Below are 23,496 nucleotides of genomic sequence, written 5' to 3' on the forward strand. Positions count from 1 at the left end.
CCTTTCTGTAATACTATTTAGCAATCCTAATTTCTAGCATTATGCAAATACACATTTATCAAAATTTAAAAAAAAAGAAAATTTAAAAATGTCTAAACCTTAATGGAAGTCTCTACCATATATAGGTAGCCATCTGTGACCATTATTCTTGGGACTGTGGCTAGGCATGGAATTTGTCTGTCATCACTACAGTAGTCACATTTTCAAAACAAAACCACAGCAGTCTTGGAAGGCCTGTTAAGCCCATGCATGGATTCAATCTGCTGGATGTTGTTTTTAATGTTCCAACTGGCTACCAAGTGACCACAACAACAACAACAGAGCGACAGAGTTGACACTGCAGATGTAGTGTAGACCAGGACTGGAGTTTCAGACAACTACAAGGTGCATAATATCACAATTTAAGCTCTGCTTCTCCAGTTTAACACTGATTTGCTGAAAACTACTAATATCCAGAATGGTGGGAAGGTTATTTAATTTAAATATCTTCTGTTGTGAATTCTTTCAGAATTAAATACATCATACAGCAGCCTTTCAAAGTCTTTCCCAAACTCCATATGTATTACTTCCAGTGTTCTATATTAGAAGAAATTATCTTACAATGTTTAAACACTGTACCATATAAAGTCTGTAATAGACTATGGATCTTTCCAGAGTCAGATGGGCTGGGACTCTGTGGTACGAGAATTTTGGGTCTCTTCCAGTGCAGAGTCAGCCATTGCTTCACCACCCCGTACAGAGAGAGCACATGGTGAAAAAAATACTGCCAGATAAAGTGCTAGAAAATATTTTGTAACACACATTAGGGAGGGAGTATGCGCTCTCTGATTGGTCACACACACACACACACACACACACACACATACCAGGAGGAATGTATCCTGGTTGCAGGTTTCCTGCAGAATGTGTCTGTCCCTACAGATCAACCCAAGTCTGTGGCAAGGAGAGGGGTAGTATTGCTTCTGCAGTGCAGTCTCTTTGAGGTGTGTGTGTGCGTGTTTTACCTCTCCCAGGAGCCCTGCAGAATGAGGGCAAACAGTGCTGAAAAGTCACCTTGCAGTCACAGTCACATCAATGCATTTTACCTAATCAGTTATTTTTGATGTTGTTGCTGGATTTTGCCCATGATGAATTTTTCATGCTTTTGTGTCTTTATTTATATGCATAATAAAAATGCAAACAGCTGGACATATATATGTGTGACTTTGTGTATTGCCCTCTGCAGTAATCAGGCTGTGAAAATGCTGGAGAGCAGAGAAAAGCCGACTCCAGACATGTTTGGTGAGCTGTTGAGGAATGCCAGCACCATGGGAGATCTCCGCAACTGTCCTGTGAGCCTAGCTCTCTCACAAATGCACACACACACACACACACACACACAAACATAAAAGAAAACCTCTCTAATCAGTGCACAGTCTCAGTGTCTCCTCTGCAGTGTTTGTTCGATATTGAGTATCACTCCTCAGTAATCACTAGCAAAACGTGAAAGGATTAGAGGAATTTTATTTAGTCTGATGGCCTTGGGGACCAGAATTATGTCTGTGTCTATGTCTGTTTTTGTGTCTCTTTTTCATCAGTCTCCTCCCTCCTGCTATTTCTCTGTTCTTCCTCTATTTTTTTCCTCTCTGTCTCTCTATATGGTATAGCACAAAATTTAGTACACCCTTGTAAAATATCACTAAAATGTAAAAAAATAATCATTCACAACATTTTGATTTAAACAACAGCATGCATGCCATCAATTAGTTTAGACAGACTATATTGAAATTGCTTGACTTGTGTGCTTTTAAAATGAAATGAAGAGAAAATACAGGGTCTAATAAAAGGTGAGTGCATTGAATGAAAAAGACAAGCATAGAAATTCAGTGGTAGAAATCTAAAATGGTAAAGGTGACCAATGATTTCTCAGTAATTATTAATTTATTAGAGTAAACCCGGTGTGATTTGATGTATTATTTTTGTCCTAGATTTTACAAATTTAATACATAAATGTTTTAAAATATACTACATATTCTTTTGTATAAAATATTACTAAAAGCAGTAGAAATTCTTAAAAATATTGCCCCACTTATGGTGAAAATGTACATTTTGATTTTGACTGTTTGCTTGGTTGTTTTAAAGAGGGAGTTCTTGCTGTGAGAAAGTCCTCAGTCTTCACTGCAGATTTGGCACACATACACCCCCAGCCTGTCAGGGGGGCTGCAAGCAGCCTGCTCCCTGCCCTGATTCTCACACACACATAAACACTCACACACAGAAGGAGGGGGTGTGTTTGTTCCTGGTTGTGAAGAATCAGGTTAAGATGGCAGTCATAGATTCGAGATGAATGTTTCTGTCTCTCTCCTGAAGCACAGCAACAACAGAGCCTTTAAAACAGAAGCTCATGGCACCATTTGAAATATCAACACCCAATATGTAAACGGTGTTAATAAACACCTGTCCTGGGGCAAAGATGTAGCACTGTGTTGCTGCTTATTGACTTGAGTAGGCTTTAAAATATTATACAGCTTTCTATAACAGTCTGAAATATCTAACCTTAGAAATAATTCCTGTTTATTCCAAACTTAATTACTTATTTTTAACTTCATCATGTTTTCTTGCTCCTTTGTCTCCAATCACAGGGCAATTGCGGAGAGAAGCTGCGTATTCGTCGTGTTCTCATGAACTCTCCAGAGATAATAACCATTGGCCTGGTGTGGGATTCAGACCATTCTGACCTGGCAGAGGATGTAATCCACAGCCTGGGTACCATCCTGCGCCTTGGAGATGTAAGACTATCTCCTTCTCTTTCATGTGCACAGATGCACACCAACATTACTTCACTCAGACCCCCATCTGTTTTTGAACAGAAAGCAGCTGAATGGTCATTCTTATGTCTAAGAGTCTTGGTCTAATATTAGACTTCTATCTGGGTCAGGCAGTGAGGTCTGTGATCCAGAAAGGAAAAGAAGATGGAAATGTTTGACCATGGCAGAGTTGTAAATGGTTCTGAACATTTATTTAACATGTAGAGAAGCTAAATCGAAGTATGGTGTGTACCTCTAAAATTGAAGGTAAAAAGGGTTTCCTCTCTGCGGATATTTCTGAATGAATGCTGTTGGAAATGGGAAAAGCTATTGGAAGTGCTCTGTATAATTGTTCCAAAATGAGAGGTGATCTGTGAGAACATGGACATGAATGTCTCAGATTTAAAGTTTGTGTGTGTTAATCATGTACTTATTAGAAAAAATTTTAAATTGAATATCATAATAATCAGTTTCACAGTTTACAGTGTTATTATAAAGAAAGAAAGACAAAGATAGAAGTACATTTTAACATTATTCTTAAATGGCAGTAATGAGTTGGTAGCTATGCATTTTAGTCTTTGTAAAGGAAAAATAAACAAATAAATTAAAATTGGCAGCTGTGTAGGGGCCCAGACCAGTTACACATTAACACACTATACAAATGTTAAATAAACTTTTCCAATACCTGTTTCAGCTCTTCTACCGAGTGACTGAGGAGAAGGCCAGACAGGCAGAGCTCTACCTAGTGGGTATGGTGTGCTACTACGGCAAACATTACTCCACCTTCTTCTTCCAAACCAAAATCCGCAAATGGATGTATTTTGATGACGCTCATGTCAAAGAGGTAACCTTTCATTCTTTAAGACCACAGTCTAACTGCTGTTTACCTCAGTCTGACAGCTTAGATGACCTCAGCATGCTCATGTAAATGTGGTTGGCTAATAGTTGTGCACATTTTCTTGTGATGTCTCATTAAGTCCAGAAAGAACTAGTTGTGATGCTGAGGTAGTGTAATGGGTTGGCAAAGTGTCACGCTCAGAAAACATGGATCATTTATTTTGAATTTTATTTAAATGCAGCAACAGCTTTTTCACTTATTAGAAATCGCTTGGAATGAAATTTCTTTGGATGATACTTGTTTTAAGAGTATAGGATTAGTTACAGCTTGCAGATTCAGTAGAATATACACTACATTTCCATTATTTGTAAATATATATGTTGGCTTCTGCAAAATGTTGTTTAGATTAAGAAACATAATGTGATTCACAGATCCTGAGGATGCAAGGAAGCTACGGGGTCCCTTTTTTTTTTTTCCTTCTTTTTTTAAAATGTATACAGGGGGTCTTCAACTTACGCCGCGTCGTAAACTGATTTTCGGTGTAAGTCATAACATGCGTACAAACTACGTAAATATCATACTGTAAGTACTTATCCTATCCTAACACCTATCCTCCTCGGTCCCAAGCCACGTAACCGTGTATTCTTCCGCCGCGCACACCAAACACGAAGTTCGCGTTACAACGTTTACGACGCAAAACCACTTAAGTCAAAACAAGGCTTTATACAGTAAATGTGAGATGTGTCGTAACCACGAAACATCGTAACTCGGGACTGACGTAACCCGAGGACCTCCTGTATATGTATCAGTAGAATATGCCGTAAAAACTGATATGACATCAAAGCTTAAAACTTTTTTGACTGTTGTTGATCATGGAGACTTTGAGAGCTTTGGGCATGAATCTGGGCCTGAATATGAGTAATAGCTCATATTGATGTCCTGAACTTTCATTCAAAAAAATCTTTGGCCTCTGTATGTCTCACAGACACAGCCACAGTTTTTGAAAGTGCGAAATGTAATGTCATGTTGTATGTTGTTCTACATGGATGAACCTATGTTACCCAATCACTGAATCCAAATACATGTCTGTCATTTATTCTGCTGTACCTAATAAATGGAAGGGTGTAGATCAAAATTGACAGGCACATAGGCATTTCACCCCAACCGCTGTTACTCAAGATGTGTTTTTACATAAGAGAGTTTGCATCATCAGTTTTCAGTCTTCTCTAGGCCACAGTGTTATTGCTCAGCACCCCAATGTCATTTTAGGTCTTGTGACTGCTATATTTGTGATTCATAATCTATGAACTATAAACAGAAATGTACTGCTTACTTTTTGATATTTCTTCATGGTCAAAAAATATTTATCATTAGGACAGAATGGATTTTCAGTTGTTGAGCCATGTTTAGCACTTTTTGATGTTGAATTAAACTGGAAAGTTTTGAATTTGTGTATTTTTTTCTATGAGAACTGAAGGGTAAGGTTCAGTTGCACTGTAGTATGCATGTGTGGGCAGTGTACCGTCCTACGCTGGGTTCGAGCCTAGCCAGGCTTTGTATCCACAATAACACTCTTGCACTCTGGATCCAGGACAGTTGCAAACAAAGCAGCTTTTTTCTCCTGGTCTCTTCAGAGTTACTGGTCAGTACAGAGGCAGCACGTGAGGCACAGGGGGCTGTACAAAAGTGCACTGAAAACAAGGATATCCCTCTATTGTTTATCCCTCCCAGCTGGACAGCAGCAGGGTGTGGCCATTACATAGACATACTGCAGCCGCCATGATAGCCCATCACAGACATTCTAGCTAATTCTCGTGACCACTCACATACTTTGTCTCTCTTTTATACACACACACACACACACGCGCACACTCCCTGTATCGCTCATTCTTGTTTTTGAAATTTTCACCCTGTCTGGACATCCTGTCTACATGTGATTATGGATGGAATCTCCGGTTTAGGAAATCTGTGCCGAGGGTAAGCTCAATTTGGTAAAGGTCTGGTCCTAAGATTTAGAACTCAGCGGTGGTCTCATTCTCCATAATCTTTTTGTGGTTTCCTAACATGACTTGTTTTTTACCCGTCCTTAAATGGAGGTTAAAAACCGTGAGTTATTTGAGGTTATTCAAAATAATTGTTTTTTGTTTCCTCTGTCTTCTTTTTCCCCAATAAATTCACTGCACTGACTTTGTTCCGTTGGTCTTTTTTTTTCTTACAGATTGGGCCGAAGTGGAGGGATGTCGTGTTTCGTTGTATAAAGGGCCATTACCAGCCACTGTTGTTGCTCTATGCTGACCCCCGAGGGACGCCGGTTTCTGTACAGGACCTGGCCTCTCGTCTAGAGCTCCACCACTTCACCAAGACTTACTATGACAGTGAGGATTCAGGTAGATCATCTGCTATATTTACTTCATTGTCCAAAGGGATTTTTTTTGTTGTTGAAACAAATGAATGTGTTGGATTGATGTGTTTTGCTTCTTAGTTGCATAATACTGGGTACGTGATTAAGCCACAATGCTTGTCTCAACATCAGTATAGAAGTTGTGCTTGATTTTTATATTAATCCTAAATCTCAGGTAAAACTTTAACTGTTGAATGATGAACAAATGTTGAAAGCTGTGGCAAAGGATATTTTCATTAACTTTATTTCATATATTTATTTGCTGTGTAATTGCATCATTTCTAGGCATGCATTTCAAGGAATTAGACCTTTCATCCAATATTAGTAACAGGGAAAGTTACCATAGAAGATGAAAATGTCTTCTCTCTGCTGACTTCTGAATGGTGAATCTTTGTCTGAATGTTTCTGTGTGGTTTTTTAGGCCGTGAACCATCCATCTCAAGTGACACACGAACCGACTCCTCAACGGACAGCTACAGCTATAAGCACTCACACTCACACCATGAGTCGTTGGCCTCACACTTCTCCTCTGACTCCCAGGGAACTGTTGTCTGCAACCTTGAGAACTCCGCCTCCCACAGCAGCCTAGACACTACAGGTATGTGTGTTTGAATTGGATTTTTTTTGCCTATGTAATTATGTCACGTTTTATGAGTTGTAAAGTCATGTTCATTGCTATGCAACATTTTCTCAGTGTTTGGCTGATTTTATGAGTGTAATCTTCATTGCTTTTTGTTATGCAGGCCCGTTGACTGACGGTGAACCTGCACAACGCCACACACTCAGAAAAGGAGGGACATTGGACAAGAAAAACGGAATCCTTGACAAAAAGAGGAGTGCCAGTCGTACCCGAAGATTTGAGGAAAGAAATCGAGGCACAAAGACTGATGAGGTGTCTTCTGCAGGATACCATAGTGAGGGTATGTAGCTTAACATTCTGAGTGAGAGACCTTTCTGGGAGCTCACAGAAAGATTTACAGAATAAAATCCTTTTACAATCAAAGCTAAGAAACGTTTTTGAATGGCTTTGTTCCATCAGTTGTGAAAACATGTTATTATATATTAATATAAAGTTTAAACTGGAATGACATAATTTGCAAACTTATATTTGAATGGCACCATCTCTGTCTCCTGTTTAGGGGAGACCCTAAAAGAGCAGCAAGCCCCTCGCACCACTCCCAAAACTTCCAGCCGCCTGCGGGACTTTAAGGAGACCATGAGCAGCATTATCCTCAGTCGACCCCTCTCAGCATCCTCCTCCAGTTCTTTGGGACCCCCTGACACTGGAGCCAAGAGTCATGACTGGGAGGCAGACAGCACCAGCAGTGAGTCCAAGTCCAGCTCCTCCGGAGGACGCTATCGGCCAGCCTGGAAGCCTCGGCGTGAGGCTCTGAACATTGACAGCATCTTCAGCAGAGAGAGACGAAGGCAGGCTGGCTACAGTCCGTTGAGCACCTCCCTGCCAGAGGATGCTGGTCTGCAGGGAGAGGCACTGCGTACTATGGGGAAGATCCCGTTTAACACCACTTCTCTGTCCAAGACTCTGCCACTGTCCCAGGTCAAGGGCTCCCAGCAGCCTCCAAAACTCATTCAGAGAATGGAGAGTGGATATGAGAGCAGCGAAAGAAACAGCAACAGCCCTGTTAGTTTGGACATGCCGATAAATGAGGTGCCCAGTAACGGCTTAAACAGGTACATCCATGTTCCCTTAGCAGTAGGGATGCACTGAAATACTCAGTCGATATTGGATTTGTTTTTAGATTAAGATGAAAGTGTCTTATGACAAAGCCTATAACTCAAGAACTAGGCTATAAGCTATTTGTCCCCACACAGCTCAGGTGTATTGCACTGATTGATAGGACAGTCTTAAAAATGCATATTTAAAGCAAGGAAGTTCACATTACAAGTATGGAGGTAGTTTCCTTACCTCCGTCACATGTTACATGGGGCAGATTCTGCAGTGCAAAGCCCAGAGTAACAATGACAGAGATCCTATACTTCCTACTACAGATTAGTGAAGCATTACAATGATTTTGAATCTGTAATTTTAAGGTAAATATATTACATAGTGTTCCTTTAATTCCTTATTTAGACATTTGTCCCAGTGGATCCTGTTTAGTTTTTAGCAAGGAAATTAAAATTTCAGTACATCAGTATACTGTTCACACCTTAATCACCTAGACCCACTTACAGAGACAATTTCTCATGTTTCTCACAGTTTGAAAGATGCAGTCTTGATAAAGCCTCCCTCCAATGTCGGTCCCTCATGGAAGAATGTGCAGAAATCAAAGAGCAGCAGTGCCCTCCTACAGGACGTTAAAGCCTCCGTCAAAGGAAGCAGTCACATGAGCTTAGGTGTGTACACATTATTTGCTTATGATTATAGTCTACTGTCCCGGTGTTTCTTTTCTCCTGTTTACATAAGCATTTGGATCATTATCTTGTGTTTGTTCAAAGAATATTCAACCTGTGTCATACTGGCTTATGCAGTGCACATTATATAATTATGTGTAAATACTGTACACACTAAGTGACGCCATATGTGATGTGCTTTTAGCAGTGAGATTTGGCCACAGTTATGTAACCTTGGGAATAGGCCTGTGCTTGTTCCAGTGCCCTTATGTATGGTGTATTTACTGATCTTTATTATTTCGTACTTGAATTTGTACACAATAATGTGTAGTGGGAGAGGGCAGAAGTGAACTGGACGAGCTGCAGGAAGAGGTGGCGCGCAAGGCCAAGGAGCAGGAATTGCAGAGGAGGAAGGAAAAAGAGAAGGAGGCAGCCATGGGTTTTAACCCCAGGCCCAGCAAGTTCATGGACTTGGATGAGCTACAGAGCCAAGGTAAGAGCTTTACATGCTGCATGTTATCCAGGATGGCGGGCATATTCTTAGTGCTTTGCTAGTGCTTCAGGTTGTATGGCAGGGGCTGTGGTGTATGGTGGAGGTGATAATAGGGCCAACCCACAGTAAATATGGTTGTCTTTTATTGATTGCTTTAGTTTATCCTATAAGTATTACTTATTATTATACACTTTTAAGCAACCATTTAAAGTACTTGCCTATTCCATTGAAATACATGTTATTTTGGTTTAACATGTAGTCTTTTACTTTTGCTTCTGTAATTCATAAACTGTCAGGGTGTGGTCCTATATAACTGCGGGAATGTATATCATCGCTGTCCAATGAAAAACATCTCCAAATATCTCATCTTTACTGAAGGAAAAAAACCTCCTTAACTTTAAATTCACGACAGTGTGAAAGGATTTTAATTGTTAGACTTTATTATAAGTCATTTTGGAGTATTTGTATTAGATATATTCATCATGACATTTTTACACAATGTGAAGTTCCTGTGTTCAAATGGCGTAGTGAACTATTAATTGACAAAAAAAAAATGAAGATACGTGTTTTTCATTGGACAGCAACGATATGTGAGACTGTTTGTGGACGTTTGCATGTGTGCTTGCGGTAGCGCGGGATTTTGAGCTTTTGTGTGCTGCAGTGTTTTTGTGTGTGGTTTGCAGGGAAGGGGGACGGCTTTGAGCGGTGTGTGCTGGAGGCTGAAGCTCTATTAGATCAGTCACTGAGGCTGGAGCAGGCAGGGGAGGTGGCTACTGCTCTCTCTGTGGTAAATGAAGCAGTGTGTAAGTAGCCCTATTGCGTCATCAGAATTCTGCCCTCAACCACAACCATCTTGACCATCTCCACACAGTGTCTATGATAATGTGTGTGAATAGAAAAAAAATGAAATCTTTTTTTCCACATTTGAGTAAAATAACCTTTATGAAGCATTGTGAAAATAACCATTATAAAGCAGGCATGATTATTTATCCTATGAACAAGGATGATTTGGGAAGCCCTTTTTTTTTTGCCTTTCTATTTTTTTCTAGAACAATGATTTGGGAAGCCCTTTTTTTTTTGCCTTTCTATTTTTGAGAATGTCATTCCAACATATGCTTTCTTCCTGTTGCATTTGCTAACTGAATTAGGGATGCAAAAAATTTTTATTTTTTTAATTGTAAAAACATGTATTCAAATTATTTTGCACTTAAAATTAAATGGAGTACAATTAATAATAGGTTAAACTATGAATAATTATTTAAATATTTAACATAGCTTTGATACTACTATATTAGTTATTATAATTACTGTAAATGTAAGTAAGTGAATTTGTAGAGTTACTTAATGGTAGGTGATGGTAGGGGTATTTTTTTTCTAAGTACAAATGGTATGAGAAATGATCAGTTCTAATTATAGCATTTTATTTTATTACAGCTGGATATATAAAAATTACTTGATTTCTATATTACATTATTAATTTCATCTTCAAAAATATGTAAAACAGCTTGCAGCTGCTAATTTTTTAATTGCAATTCTATTAACTGCTTATCTCAACTGACAATATCGCTTTATTTCTACCACTTCAGTTTGAAGACTACTACAATATTTATCATATCTACAAGATGAGTGACTTTAATGTTGCTTTTCCACCGCTTGGGTCCGGCTCTACACGACTCAGCTTGGCACACTTAAAGCTTGTCGCTTTTCCACTGACAGGGCTCCCCCACGAAATGGAGCCAGTGACATCGAAAAACCTGTCTCTAACAGGAATCGCTGGCTTTGACAACCACAACAACGGCAGCGGTATAGTTAGGTGCTGTTTACTCACCATGTATTCGCGTGTTGTTTTTGTTTTTTGGACTGAACACAACTCCACGCCCCAGTTCCAGGGACCAGGTACCTGATTTGGCCAGTGGAAAAACAAAAGAGTCGTGCCGAGGCGAGAAGAGTCGTGTAGGTTCCATGCAGTGGAAAAGCTCCATAACATAATGTACGCTGTGGCATACTGTCACTATATTTTATTAAAATTATGTTTGTTTTGCCTTTGCCTCTTCCATCATCAAAACTTCTGTCACAAATGTGTTCGTTATACAATTTCGTCTAACAAAATAACAGAAGCTCTATTTCCCTGAGTATTAAAATCTGAATTAACTTTCATATGAACAGAGAGCAGTTAATATGCAGTTCTACTCCAAAAACCTACATATCGTCGCTGTCCAGTTACAAACATGTATCTCCATTTCTGTGGATTTTTAATTTACCACATCGTTTGAACACAGCAGCATATCGTGTGAACATTAAATGATGACTGGACCAATAGAAATGTTCTAAAATTACTTGGAATGAAATGTTTTTACAGCGATTCATTCTTTTCTTTTTTAAAGTTTAAACTTGCTATTTTGGGAGATACATGCTGTTAATTGGACAGTAATATGTCAGCAGCCAAAAACGTTTTCCCCAGAGACATGTTGTGCAGTACACAGCCTAAACTATGTGTCCTGTACAGCTTTTAAATCAGTCTGCTTTCCAATCCAGGACTGTAGCTGCATCAGGGACATGTCTCCCAAGAGTAAGTAACGGTAGAGGAGAGACTACTATGCTACTTGTTAGTGGCCAAAGAACTGACAGACTTCTGCTCTGATCTTAATGAATCCAGGCCACTCAATGTTTTCCCATCACCCTAGAAACAACCATTTGCCAAGGGGAATGGAGGTGGTGGCTAGCACTATGGCAACCTCTCAGTACGCTTCATTGGAGTGTGTGTGGCTGTGTTGGTTTGTAAATGTCAACAAATCTCTTTTTGTGTCTCTGTAATCCACATCTTATGGGTTTCTCCAGGGTTTCAGACCTGCTGTTTTTCTCGGCTGTCTATGTCTCCATGTATGCTTGTTGTGTTTAGTAATGAAAGAATTCTAAACACATGGTAACCAGACATACACTCACATGCTCACACAGCACTCACGGTTTTTCCTCCTGTGCTAATCCCTGTGGTATCACCTCAACCCTTGTCCACTGCCTGTTCAACACAGTCCCTTGTGTAGTTGGAGAAATCTTAGATTACCTTTATCAGGTCCATTAAGCCTAGAATAGTGCTCTGAAGTCTCTATAATTACACTGCAGCTGTGCCTGCATTGAAGCTCAGAGGGAGGCCTGTTTTATTTATTTATTTATTTATTGGTTCCATGGCTAAATACAGTTCTTTTTAATTTCATTTCATTTTAATTTAAAATACTCAACCTTCACTATAATTTTACCATTTTTGTGCGGAAAACGTTGCAGTTTATATCTGTGGAAGTTTAAAACTTCATTTCCCATCCTCAGCTTGCTTCCTTTCTTACCTACCCCATTATCCAACCCAGTGTGATAACTGAGTTCACAGCAAATGTTTGCATGCGTCCCATGATTTGAACGTTTTATTTTTCCTCATCTTTTTGTTTCCTTTGTTTCTTTTCTGCTTTTTTATTTTTTATTTTTTCCTCATTTTCTTTTGCTACTGAAGCCAAACTCAGGCATCCCATGCATGAGAGCAGTTCTAACGGGCAGGGCAGAACAATGGCTGAGGCCCGACTGCAAAAGTGTATGAGGAGAGCACGAAGCCTACAGCAGCGCATGCAGCAGCAGCAGGAGAAGCAGCTGCAACGACAGCAACAGGAGGAGAAAGAGAGAGAGGAAGAGCAAGAGCAAACGCTGCATATAAGGTACCTGCTGCTGGCTCTGGTGTGTGTGCGTGTGTGTGGACACCCTCCTGATGATGCCTACAGGGGCCTACACATGCACATCTGTATCAAAAGGACACAGTTCTTATGTAAACAGGTGATGGGCAGAAGAGAACACCAGGTTTTACTTAAATGAAAGCATGCCAGGACATTTGTCTTGAACCAGTCTTTGTCTTGATCTATTGATTTTGTTGGTTGTAGAGACATTACATCACATCATATGCAGATAGATATGACCTTTGCACACTTGGTTCCAAAGGATGGCCTGTTTCACACGTTGCCTCTGCATTGTATGAGCGTAAAGGGGTGTTGTATGTGGCCTGATGACTCCTGAATGTAGGCGGAAGTAGCATGTATGAAACAGGCCTTAGCTGGAACTCTGTGTGCCCATCACTCTCAAGTGGTCATTTCTTTTTATTGTGTGTTTTTTCTACAGTAAACAGCCTGTCAAGATCCAAATACTTCTGACCGAAGCTCAAGACGAGGTTGTGGAAGCACTTCCTGAAGCTTCCTTAAGCCCACCTTCATCTGTCCCCATAATGCCAAACTCTACTGCCCCTTCTACCCCTTCCCCTTTACCTTCCAGTCCTTGGCATGCTTCTCCCCCTTACACTTCAGGTTTTGGGCCCAAGCCCCAGGACAGCTCAGGAGACAAACCTGACCACCCTGGCGTAGCTAATAATGGACAACATGAACGGTCACACTCAGATTCATGGGAGCACTCCACTAATTCAAATGCTTGTGTTCAGTCAGCAAGCAAATCCAGCCCACTTCAGCCACCCTCTGTGCTCAGAGAAAGCCCTGCCTCACAAACACACAGGACAAACAAGCATCCGTCTGCATCTCAAAGCCTCATCGTTCCACATGTACACTCACGCACTCCTTCAACTTCGTCTAGTCTTCACTGCGATTCGGAGGAAAGGTTACACTCTCAACAACCGTCACTTCGCAAGTCTCCACATTGTCAGCACAGCCGTACACCCGACACCAGTGAGACCAGCTCTTGGCCGGCTCCTCCAGAACTCCAGTACAGCCTTCCCGGCAGGACTCTGGACAATCTAGACTCTAGTCCAAAAACACAGGAGTATAAACTCTATTCCCTGGTAGACCCCTGCCTTTCACCTCGACCTCCATCAGCACCACTGGAGTCTCCTCCAGCCAGGGCCATGCCTGTGGAGCGCTGGGCTGAAAATGTCACCAGTTACTACAACTCCCAAAATGCTTTGCAAGCATCATGCAGCTCCCCTACAGAAGAGCTGTCTGAGCTAGAGTCACTGTATAGGGCTAGTCTGCAGGCTCCCAGTATACCAAGGGGTAACCGCGGGACCAGTCCACAACCCACTGGGAGACAAGGTATTGATTAAATTGAGAAGAAAAATGTAAAGTGTATATTACATTTTATTATTTTATTATTATTATTTTAATCTTATTACGTAAGATTATTTATTACCATTTTTCAGAGGAGTAACAAAAGCAAAAACCTCAGTGGGATGAAGTATAAAAATTAGAAACTTAAGATTCTAAAGCTTAATTCAGATCCTGTATCATTTAGCCATCTCGGTTGTATAAAATACATTTCTGAAGCAACTTTTAGTAAAAAACGTTGAGCGTTTTTTTTTTTTTTTTTTTTTTTTATTTATTTATTTTTTTCCCCCTCACCATTTGCTAGTTCTCCAGTACGCTGGAATTCGGTCTAATGCTGAGCCATATAGAGAGACTCCATTCACTCCAATGGATCTTTTTAACAGCAGTTGTGATTCATGGAGCATCTCAATAGCTCCCAGAAGTTAACTGCAGACACTAGCAGCGCTGTTTAAAGAAAGTTTAAAGAATGAGGTTTTATGTTATCTGCACATTTATATCCAATTAACAAGTGTGTTAAAGCATGTTAGCGGATCTCCTACTAAACTAGAATAGTAACAGGTCAGAATGTTAATAAGTCTATATTTCAAAGAAGTCAACAACAGGAACATGCCTGTAACTGGGATATCAGTGTAAAATACAACAGATTTTCACACTAATCCTGAAATAGTGGCAACTTTTTATATGTAACCACATACATGGGTCAATGGGCTATAGAAATATTGTAAATCAATGCATTTATTGAAAACTAATGACCAAACGTGCAGTTTTTCTCTCTGAGTCTATGCATTTATACTGGCTTCATTGAGCTTCCCGGAACTATTGGAACTAAGTCTGCATGAGTCAGGTGACTAGCAAGCATTTTGGACCTCTGCTCTCCCCAAGTTGCTTTATACTTTTGGGAAAAATTGGCCAAAAATTTCGCAGCTGTCCCATATTATAAATATTTCGTAAGATATGTGTATCTTGTTTCGTTTGTGTTTACTTATTTTCACTTCGAAAATTATTGAAAAATATAATTGAATCACAGGGGTCAAAACTTTATGCATACATTTTTACTGGTGCATGAGTGTTATTTATACTTCCCTGTTCTGTTGGACTAAGGGTTGTTTGTTTGGTCTCTGTCTCTTCAGGTCCAGCTGCAGCTCGCAGACTCACATCTGGACACACTGGCACTCTCAGCCGCTCTAAAACACCCACTGCTGAGATTGAGAAGAGTGCCTACAGGACACCAGCTTATATTAGCACTCCAGCAAGCAAAGTAAAGCTCTCGCTTTCTTTATATATATATATATATATATATGTATGTATGTGCACATTTGTGTGCTTGGGTTTAGAAATTATAATGGTCATTATAGCAGTGAATTAAAATGTAAGTCTGCCTCTGTGTCTTCACTAGCCTGTGACATGTTCAGTGAATGAGGATCCAGTAGGCGAGGATGAATTGTATAGTGCTGAGAATCTACGTCGTATTGCTCGCAGTCTGAGTGGGACTGTCATATGTGGACGAGGTGACAACGTTGTCACTTCTCGCAGCTTTGTAAGTACCACGTATAACCAGAAGTATCCATACATTCCCACAGAATTCTAATTTGAATAGGACTCCACTAACATTGGTTCCAAGGATCCTCTTTACAGGTGCTTCTCAAGGATTATATTTTTAAGTCAGTGTTTTTCTCCACCACCCAGCAATAAAAAATGCTTTCTACACTTAGTATCACCAGCTTTATGGTTTTGTTGTCTTACTGTTGTGTGACAAAAACATCCAAAAAAAGAAAGGAGTTCTTAGATGATACTATAGAAACACACCCTGTGGTTATAACTGATGAGATTCACAGATTTATAAAAGCTTTAGAAAGCTGCATATGGAGTCCCTTTGAACTAGGAATAAGTAGATCTATTTATTTAAATACCCTACATTCACCCATCTCATCTCAGGTTATTGTAAATCTCCTTTGTGTGACCAATTTATTAAGTTGTTTTCATGTTAAGGTTTTTGTTTATCATTCAGTTTGACATTCCTGTTATTATGTAACTTATTGTTTTACCCCAACTAATCCTTTTTCAATGTTATCTCTTTTCCCATCTCATCCCTTGGGTGATTTTGACACCTTTGCGTCCATTTAAAGGACCCTCTTGCCACAAGGATGGCTAAGCATGCAGACCCACGGCTGGGCATGAACCACTTTAGCAACTCCCTGCATGCTGCACCTTTTCCCCACAATCCTTCAGTGTCCACCCTCCAGCCCCACCATCAGTACCTCCACCCATCCCAGCAGCATTGTGTTCCACCAACTCCTTCACTTCAGCAGACACTGCGGCCCAGCACGCTGGGGCCCTCTCGTGGACCTCCAGGTAACCATCTTCCCCCTCTGCTATGTCACATCATCCACACACACAATGCTGCAGGCAGTCACTCCTCTGGCTCCAAGTGGGGAAGCTGTCAGCCTTCATCACTATTAATGTCTGTCATGATAATATCCCTTTTATTTCCGTTAAGGCACTATAATGTTGTTAATGCATGTGATGGTTTAAAACCCTGGCAGATAACACCACTCCTACCATCCTTCAGAGTTTAGTTTCCAGTCCTAATGATCTATAGCAGATCTGGGTATTACTACAGCATAAGATTTCAAACATTTTAAAAAATGTATTTGAAACTGTATAAACAATTCGGTCTGTTCCAAGTGTCTCTTATCTCTTGTCTTTAATGGGGGATATTATCAGTGATCAAAACTAGATATATGAATGCATCTGAATAAAGTGGGCAAAGAAGGGGGGGGGGGGTATACTGAACATGCACCCACACTCATTGATTGCTAGCTGGTGTTGAAACATTTCAGTTTGTTAACCCTTACCTATCAGGCCCAAATCAATTAATGTTGTGTATAAATAAAGCTATGTAGAATCAGTCATTTTTTTAAAACACAAATGAAATTAAAATGGAATCAAATCTAAATTCCGAAATTTACAAGAGCAAAAACTATGAAAATATGTGTATTGTTATACCCCTACTACTGCATGTTCTGTAATATATAGCATGAAGAAGAATTTGCAGCACAGTAGAGGGAAAAACCCCTGTTTTGAATTGTTTGCAGCTTTCATCTGTTGAAATCAGTACAACAGTAGACTAATATATCGAATTTCTTTGATGATAATGACAACCGATAATGAGCATTTTTGTTGCATGTTATTCCAGTACCTTGCAACTGATTGATTTTAATTTTAAAACACATTCCTGCTCTTAGCCGTATAAAAGAATAATATTAATACTTATAATATTAATAATGTTAATGCTTCAAAGATGCTAGCTGCTAATGCTTCATACACCACCTTTTAATTCTGGAAAGCACTTTGAATTGCCATTGGTGCTTTATAAATAAACTTGCCTTACCTAATGCTAGCTACCTCATATTGTTTAGGGCTTTGGCAACCGATCTTCACATGTACTTTTCTGTGGAGCCGGGTATCAGCTAGTCTGCTGCACCTGAATAATTTGAAGCAGACTTCTTCAGAAGAATTTGATTGGCTGGTTAGATGTTAGGAAAGTAGATTGTCAGAAAGAAAGATGTTCACAGTTGAAGCTATGTAGATCTCAGAAATAACACTTATACCAAGTTTCGCACTTACTGTACTTTAACTGAACTTGCTTTTTACAAAATAGAATTCCGTTCACCTTTACTGAAGAGTTTGCTATCAGATCCAACTTGCATATATAAATGTGTCATGCTGTCTGTTCCTTTTCATCTGAGAAATCTCAGTATCTGTTCTATAGTAGTAGGTATATTTCTCTCATTTATCTATACTATATTACCAATGCAAATTTATACACTCCTGGTAAAGTGACATGTATGTACGAAATTAAAAATTCCATATTGGAGAACGCATTTGCTGAATTATGCATAAAGGGAAATCAAATGAACATATGGCCAGTGGAAAATATTAGATTTTTTTAAATTCATAAACATCAAATAGTCAAAAAGTCAAATAAAATGAAATTGCACATAAATGTGCAGAAAAATTGCAGATTTGTTTTCAGTAAAAGATGTGAAAATTGATTGTTTGTCCCCACATTTACATATAACTGCACATTGGACACCGCTGTCTCATGCTGTTCTGATATTGCTGATATTAAAATAAAAAAGAAAAATGTCTTTGTTTTTGGCTGTGAAATAAACTCAAAATCAACTTCTACAGGAGATTCCCAAAAGGTCGACAAGTTTCTGGCTGTGCTTGACCGGGGTGAAGCTCTTGCCCGTGAAAACTACCACAGTGTCGCAATGAGCTATGGCACGCTGCCCCGGGCTGCCCGAAGGCCTGCTCCCTCTGGGTCTGGCACAGTCATACGCACTGCATGCCCTGAGACCTGGAACTACCCAGACTCTGGCTACGCCACTCTGGCCCACCCACGCCGCTCAGTCCCTTCAAGCAGAGCAACGGAGCCCACTTACCAACAGCCTCAGCGCCTAGCAGCCCCCCGCATTGTCTCCCAGCACCATGAGCCTGCAGCCAAGCCCCTGCGTCTGGATATGCCCCCAGAGAGCGACTGGAGGACTGCTCACTACAGAACGGCTCCCATGGATGGCCCAGCACTGTCCAGACCGGACCCCCGAAGCAGAGTGTTACGTGGTGTGTCTGCCCACCTCTGCTCTCTGTGCCAGCAGAGCCCAGCCGAACATGGATTCAGTCATTGCCATGCCTGCCGACCCTACATGAACTACTACAGGCCAAACAGCTGAGTGATGTGTGACGTTACAAATTGGCAGCTTCTTGTCATGCCAAACCAGTACTACTCCAGGACCCTCTGTAAGAAAAGGCTTGAAGGGGATTTGCACACTTTGTACAGACATTTCCTTCAACCTGTCCTGTTTTCTGAATGCTACCGTTTTTACTGATGACAAATGGCCTCTAACTTCAAGTCCACACTGGGTGCATCATGCTGTCCGAAGATTGGGACTCGACAGTTTGATGCATTTTTGTGTTGATAGAACTAACTGAGAACAAGGGGTAGAACCTAATCCATTCCTTGAATGGCTTGCCAATGTGCGATTGGTATTTAGTACTTAGCTTAGTAACAAAGCGACAGTGTTGTAACTATGGGACGAGCATGTTTCTTAAAGACTAAAGCACAAACTTAAGCTAAAGTTCTATATTTTGGTTACTGAATCGGGGACCTGAGGTTTCCTCCTGTAGTACAGACTGTTGAATGTTACACTGCTTAATGCCATAATAAGTAGAATGTTCTAGTGAAGCATGAAGTTTAGAAGGTATTTTGAGAAGTGAATAATAACCAACAGCAGTGGTGTAGAATGTTAAACTGTGATGAACTAAGACTATTCACAATAGTCTCTGAACTGGGAAAATGCCTTTATTTTCACAAGAGGTTGAGGCCTCACTTGCTTTCTGATCCAGTGTCATGACAGCCTTGAGAAAACTGAAAGGCAAAAATAATGGACTTGTCTAATTCACTGTAGAAAGCCGCTACAGTGTACTGGGTTGTGAGTGATAATTGCTTAAAGATTTTAAGAGGACAAGGCGTGAAAAATATTTCGAAGTGTTAACACAATTAGCTTTTTTTGACATGAAGTGTTTCATGTTTCACTGAGGTGAAATGGTATGAGCATAATACTGAATTAATTATGTAATAGGTGCTTATTATATCAGTATACGCTCAAACTGATCCCAGTAAACATCATGTATTTTGCCTATTTTGACTGACAAACACAGTAATATTTTATCTTGACCTGGACCAGAACATGCTGCAAGTGAGTAAAGACCTTCTGTTTTTGTAGTTGTTGCTGTTTGAGGTTTTTTAGGTCAGTGGTAAACTCCACATAAAGTAATTCAAATGTCTTACAGCGATGCTTGTGTCTTAGAAGACGTCTTAGAAGAGTTATTGTTGCTCAATTACAATAGCTACTTTATTTATATATATATATATATATATATATATATATATATATATATATATATATGCAATGTTGCGAGAACTGCATTCCTCTAATTTAACACTGTATGCTAACCCTACTTGATTGTGATATTGCTTGACAACGTTAACACTGGTTTAGTGCACTTCACAAGTGTTAAGTTAGAAATGTACCTCTGTTGTAACAGTTCCCGTAATTTTGGGATATTTCAAGATATTTCAGTGTTTAGATGTGTAACTGCGTAATCTATAGACCTGTATCTTAAATATGAAAATATACCTAATGCTTTCTGTGGAGTACTGACACTGAATATACAGCTTATCTGTATTTTTTTGAAATTCTAAGCTCTCAAACTATCTCAAACTAACTGGTATGTTCCGTTTCCAGTTTACGTAATCCAAATGTGAGTAGATGAGACCAGAGGTAGTAGTAAAATTACTAGGGAAAAAAACAACAGCCTGATCTAATGGCAACCCCATTATTTTAAACAGTCTATTGCCTCCAATTCAAAGTGTGTGGCTTATATCACGTAAGTAAGAAAAGGTTTCTTTCAAGTTAAATTTTAAAAGGCAAAAAGACCCATTTTAAGGGCAGTGTGATGAAGGCAGTTGTGTGATTTGATTCCAGTTATTTTATTTTTTTTATTTTGTGGGTCCTCGCACATTTGCAAACTCATAATAATGCACTAAAAAAGATTCATTTAAGATGATTTAGATTTGCTTCAGTTAAGTGAAAATGTTTTTTGTTTGTTTTTTTAGAGAAGACTAGTTTTTTGTATTTGTCTAAAGCCAAGTATTTTGCGTTCGCTGTTTCAGTTTTTAGAAGCTGAAACGTTTTGATCAGAGAAGTTAACAAACATAGGGCTCAGCTTTGCCAAACACAAGGCCCTAATATGTCAAAGCAGAGAGCTGAGTGGCTGTGCCGTGCCGTGCCGTGCAGTGGGGGTTTATGTTGGAGCCTTTTTCTGTATGCAGTGCAACACTGCCCCCCAGTTTTGGTCAGAAGACCACCGATAAGAGTGTCTTTATTTTTCCTTTTCTTTTTCTTGCATATTTTTATTGTTAAACACAATGAGACAGTCAAGGCAAAAAAGTGAATGCTGTAAATGATATAAGTATGTACAGAAATCCATATTCTTCAACTTTGAACGTGGGGGGATTGCAATTTGAACCTTTGTAAATGCTGTGGTAGAAAATGGAACTTGTATTTTTGCAATAAATCTGTAATGTGCTCTAGTAGAGCGAAATAGGCTTCTATTTCTGACTGACTATCTGTCCAGCTTTCTGTCCATACACCTGTCTCTGTCTGTCTGTCTATTTATTTATTTATTTATTTGGCAATGCTAAATAGAACATCAGCAGGTAGTGTCACAGTCACACAGCTCCATGTACCTGGAGGTTGTGGGTTCGATTCCTGCTCCAGGTGACTGTCTGTGAAGAGTTGGTGTGTTCTCTCTGTGTCCGCGTGGGTTTCCTCCGGTTTCCTCCCACAGTCCAAAAGCACATGTTGGTAGGTGGATTGGCGACTCAAAAGCGTCCGTAGGTGTGAATGTGTGTGTTACCTTGTGAAGGACTGGCGCCCCCTCCAGGGTGTGTTCCTGCCTTGCGCCCAATGATTCCAGGTAGGCTCTGGACCCACTGCGACCCTGAACTAGATAAGGGTTACAGATAATGAATGAATGAATAGAACATGGGAAGAATGAAGTGGATCTAATATGTTTTAACCACGCTGAAGGGTTTCTGTTGTTGAATAGACAGCAGTGCTGCTTTTGTCCAGAGCAACCAAAACCACACTGGCATTAGAAGCATTTTAATTAACACTGCTGTCCAAAGAGGAACATGTATCTTCAATTTTGTTCATTTTTAGTTTACTACATCATTTGAACACAGCAGCTGTCCTTCACATTTGTGAAAGTGTCATGATGAACAGACTGATAGAAATTCTCCAAAGAAACAGGGACTCCAATAAACCCATACACATTATAAAGCTGGGTTTTAAGATTCCATTCAGTTTACCAAAACTAAAAACTGAAATATAACACCCCCACCCCCTAAAAACCCTCATTATTATTGGAATACTTTTACAGTGCCATTTCCTGCAATGTCCTGTCGTTTCATGCAGCTTTTCTTTTGCTTTCCCTGCATTCAGTTTATATTTTACCAAACCAATCTGTTATAATACACACAGAACACAAATAAATGGCTTTATTTAATTTTTTTATTAAATTTTTTGTCTATTTATAATTGAGCTCTGTTTGTCCCATCTCTTATGGTATGTGTCGACTCCACGCTTCGCCTTGCTGCATCCCATTCCTTTCAGTGGAGACAGAGCGGCTGCAAATGAGCACTGCGTCTAGCCAGTTGGGCAATGGTAGGTTGGTATGTCATGCAAGCATCCAGATGCCTTTTATTTACATACAGAACTGTAACAGACAAGCCCACACACGGCGAGCAGAGAGATCCAGTACAGGGAAATGCCTTCCTGCAACTGATTTGAAACATCAGTGCAACAGCTGCAAAGAATGATGCAGAAGAGATTCATGACACAGACAAACAAAATCCGTCAGGTGATTCTGAACAGTGGATTCCACTGGATTAACTGAGAAGGGAAACAGGAGTCAAATTATTGTACGTGTGATACTAGAGTCCTGTTCTAATTTTATATGAGGCCAATAGAGTCTAATTTAGCGTGTTACCTGAGCCATAACAGCAATCTAAAGATTTTGAAGGTTAAATTTGACTGGTGCCAGGTCAGTTCTCTGCTGTTTGTGTTTTGTGTTGTTCTTTGTAAGTCTGCTCTTATCGTCTCATTTACATACTGCTTCAAAAGCCTTCCTACAATAATGTAACACATTTGCAGATAAAATGGTGCAGTGCTTTGAAGCGTTTGACACCCCCACCCCATAAACCGATGGGATAGTTTCTTTAGATTAATGATGTGTTAACAGTATTAGTTTCACACATTATCTATAGCTCAAGACATCTTGAAGGTGAAAACAAAACACTTGAAATTATTCATTCATTACGTGTAACTGCTTATCCAGTTCAGGGTCGCGGTGGGTCCAGAGCCTACCTGGAATCACTGGGCGCAAGGCGGGAATACACCCTGGAGGGGGCGCCAGTCCTTCACAGGGCAACACACACTCACTCACACCTACGGACACTTTTGAGTCGCCAATCCACCTACCAACGTGTGTTTTTGGACTGTGGGAGGAAACCCACGCAGACACAGGGAGAACACACCAAACTCCTCACAGTCACCTGGAGCGGGAATTGAACCCACAACCTCAAGGTCCTTGGCAGCAGGTAGTGTCTCAGTCATACATTTGTGAACAATATTTGAGAGAAAAAGTATTCAGTATAATTCCTCATGTAAGAATCCTACCTACATCTGTAACATCTGCAAACACCCTACTTTAGTGTTGGTTTAGAAAACTGTCATGTTCAATAATGTCATTCCGGGTCATCCCAAAAATGTGGGAGAACACAGTTCTACTGCCCTTTGTTGTTTATTAACTTTGTGGCTTTTGTAATGAACGCAGTTCTGGGTCTTAATGACACGTCTGTGGCATGCTTTGGACAAAATAACACAAGGATCAAACAACACAGCAGCATTCTTGCC

The 23,496-nt window shown here is 40.0% G+C and overlaps 1 protein-coding gene across 2 annotated transcripts in view; it reads left to right on the plus strand.

Moving 5' to 3' along the window:
• Nucleotides 1-21,189, plus strand: part of usp54a (ubiquitin specific peptidase 54a) — a 59,765-nt gene extending 38,576 nt beyond the window's left edge. For both annotated transcript variants that reach the window (XM_066678878.1, XM_066678877.1), the window contains exons 7-22: nucleotides 1,226-1,331; nucleotides 2,622-2,768; nucleotides 3,481-3,630; nucleotides 5,843-6,011; nucleotides 6,447-6,623; nucleotides 6,769-6,945; nucleotides 7,165-7,717; nucleotides 8,244-8,380; nucleotides 8,709-8,870; nucleotides 9,554-9,673; nucleotides 12,370-12,568; nucleotides 13,023-13,939; nucleotides 15,082-15,209; nucleotides 15,348-15,488; nucleotides 16,078-16,303; nucleotides 18,146-21,189. In XM_066678878.1, the coding sequence (XP_066534975.1) occupies nucleotides 1,226-1,331; nucleotides 2,622-2,768; nucleotides 3,481-3,630; nucleotides 5,843-6,011; nucleotides 6,447-6,623; nucleotides 6,769-6,945; nucleotides 7,165-7,717; nucleotides 8,244-8,380; nucleotides 8,709-8,870; nucleotides 9,554-9,673; nucleotides 12,370-12,568; nucleotides 13,023-13,939; nucleotides 15,082-15,209; nucleotides 15,348-15,488; nucleotides 16,078-16,303; nucleotides 18,146-18,687 (4,051 nt within the window). In that variant the 3' untranslated portion in view covers nucleotides 18,688-21,189. The remainder of the gene's footprint in view (nucleotides 1-1,225; nucleotides 1,332-2,621; nucleotides 2,769-3,480; nucleotides 3,631-5,842; nucleotides 6,012-6,446; nucleotides 6,624-6,768; nucleotides 6,946-7,164; nucleotides 7,718-8,243; nucleotides 8,381-8,708; nucleotides 8,871-9,553; nucleotides 9,674-12,369; nucleotides 12,569-13,022; nucleotides 13,940-15,081; nucleotides 15,210-15,347; nucleotides 15,489-16,077; nucleotides 16,304-18,145) is intronic.
• The last annotated feature ends 2,307 nt before the right edge of the window (nucleotides 21,190-23,496 follow it).

This window comes from Hoplias malabaricus, chromosome 8 (assembly GCF_029633855.1).
Source record: "Hoplias malabaricus isolate fHopMal1 chromosome 8, fHopMal1.hap1, whole genome shotgun sequence".
NCBI lineage: Eukaryota > Metazoa > Chordata > Actinopteri > Characiformes > Erythrinidae > Hoplias > Hoplias malabaricus.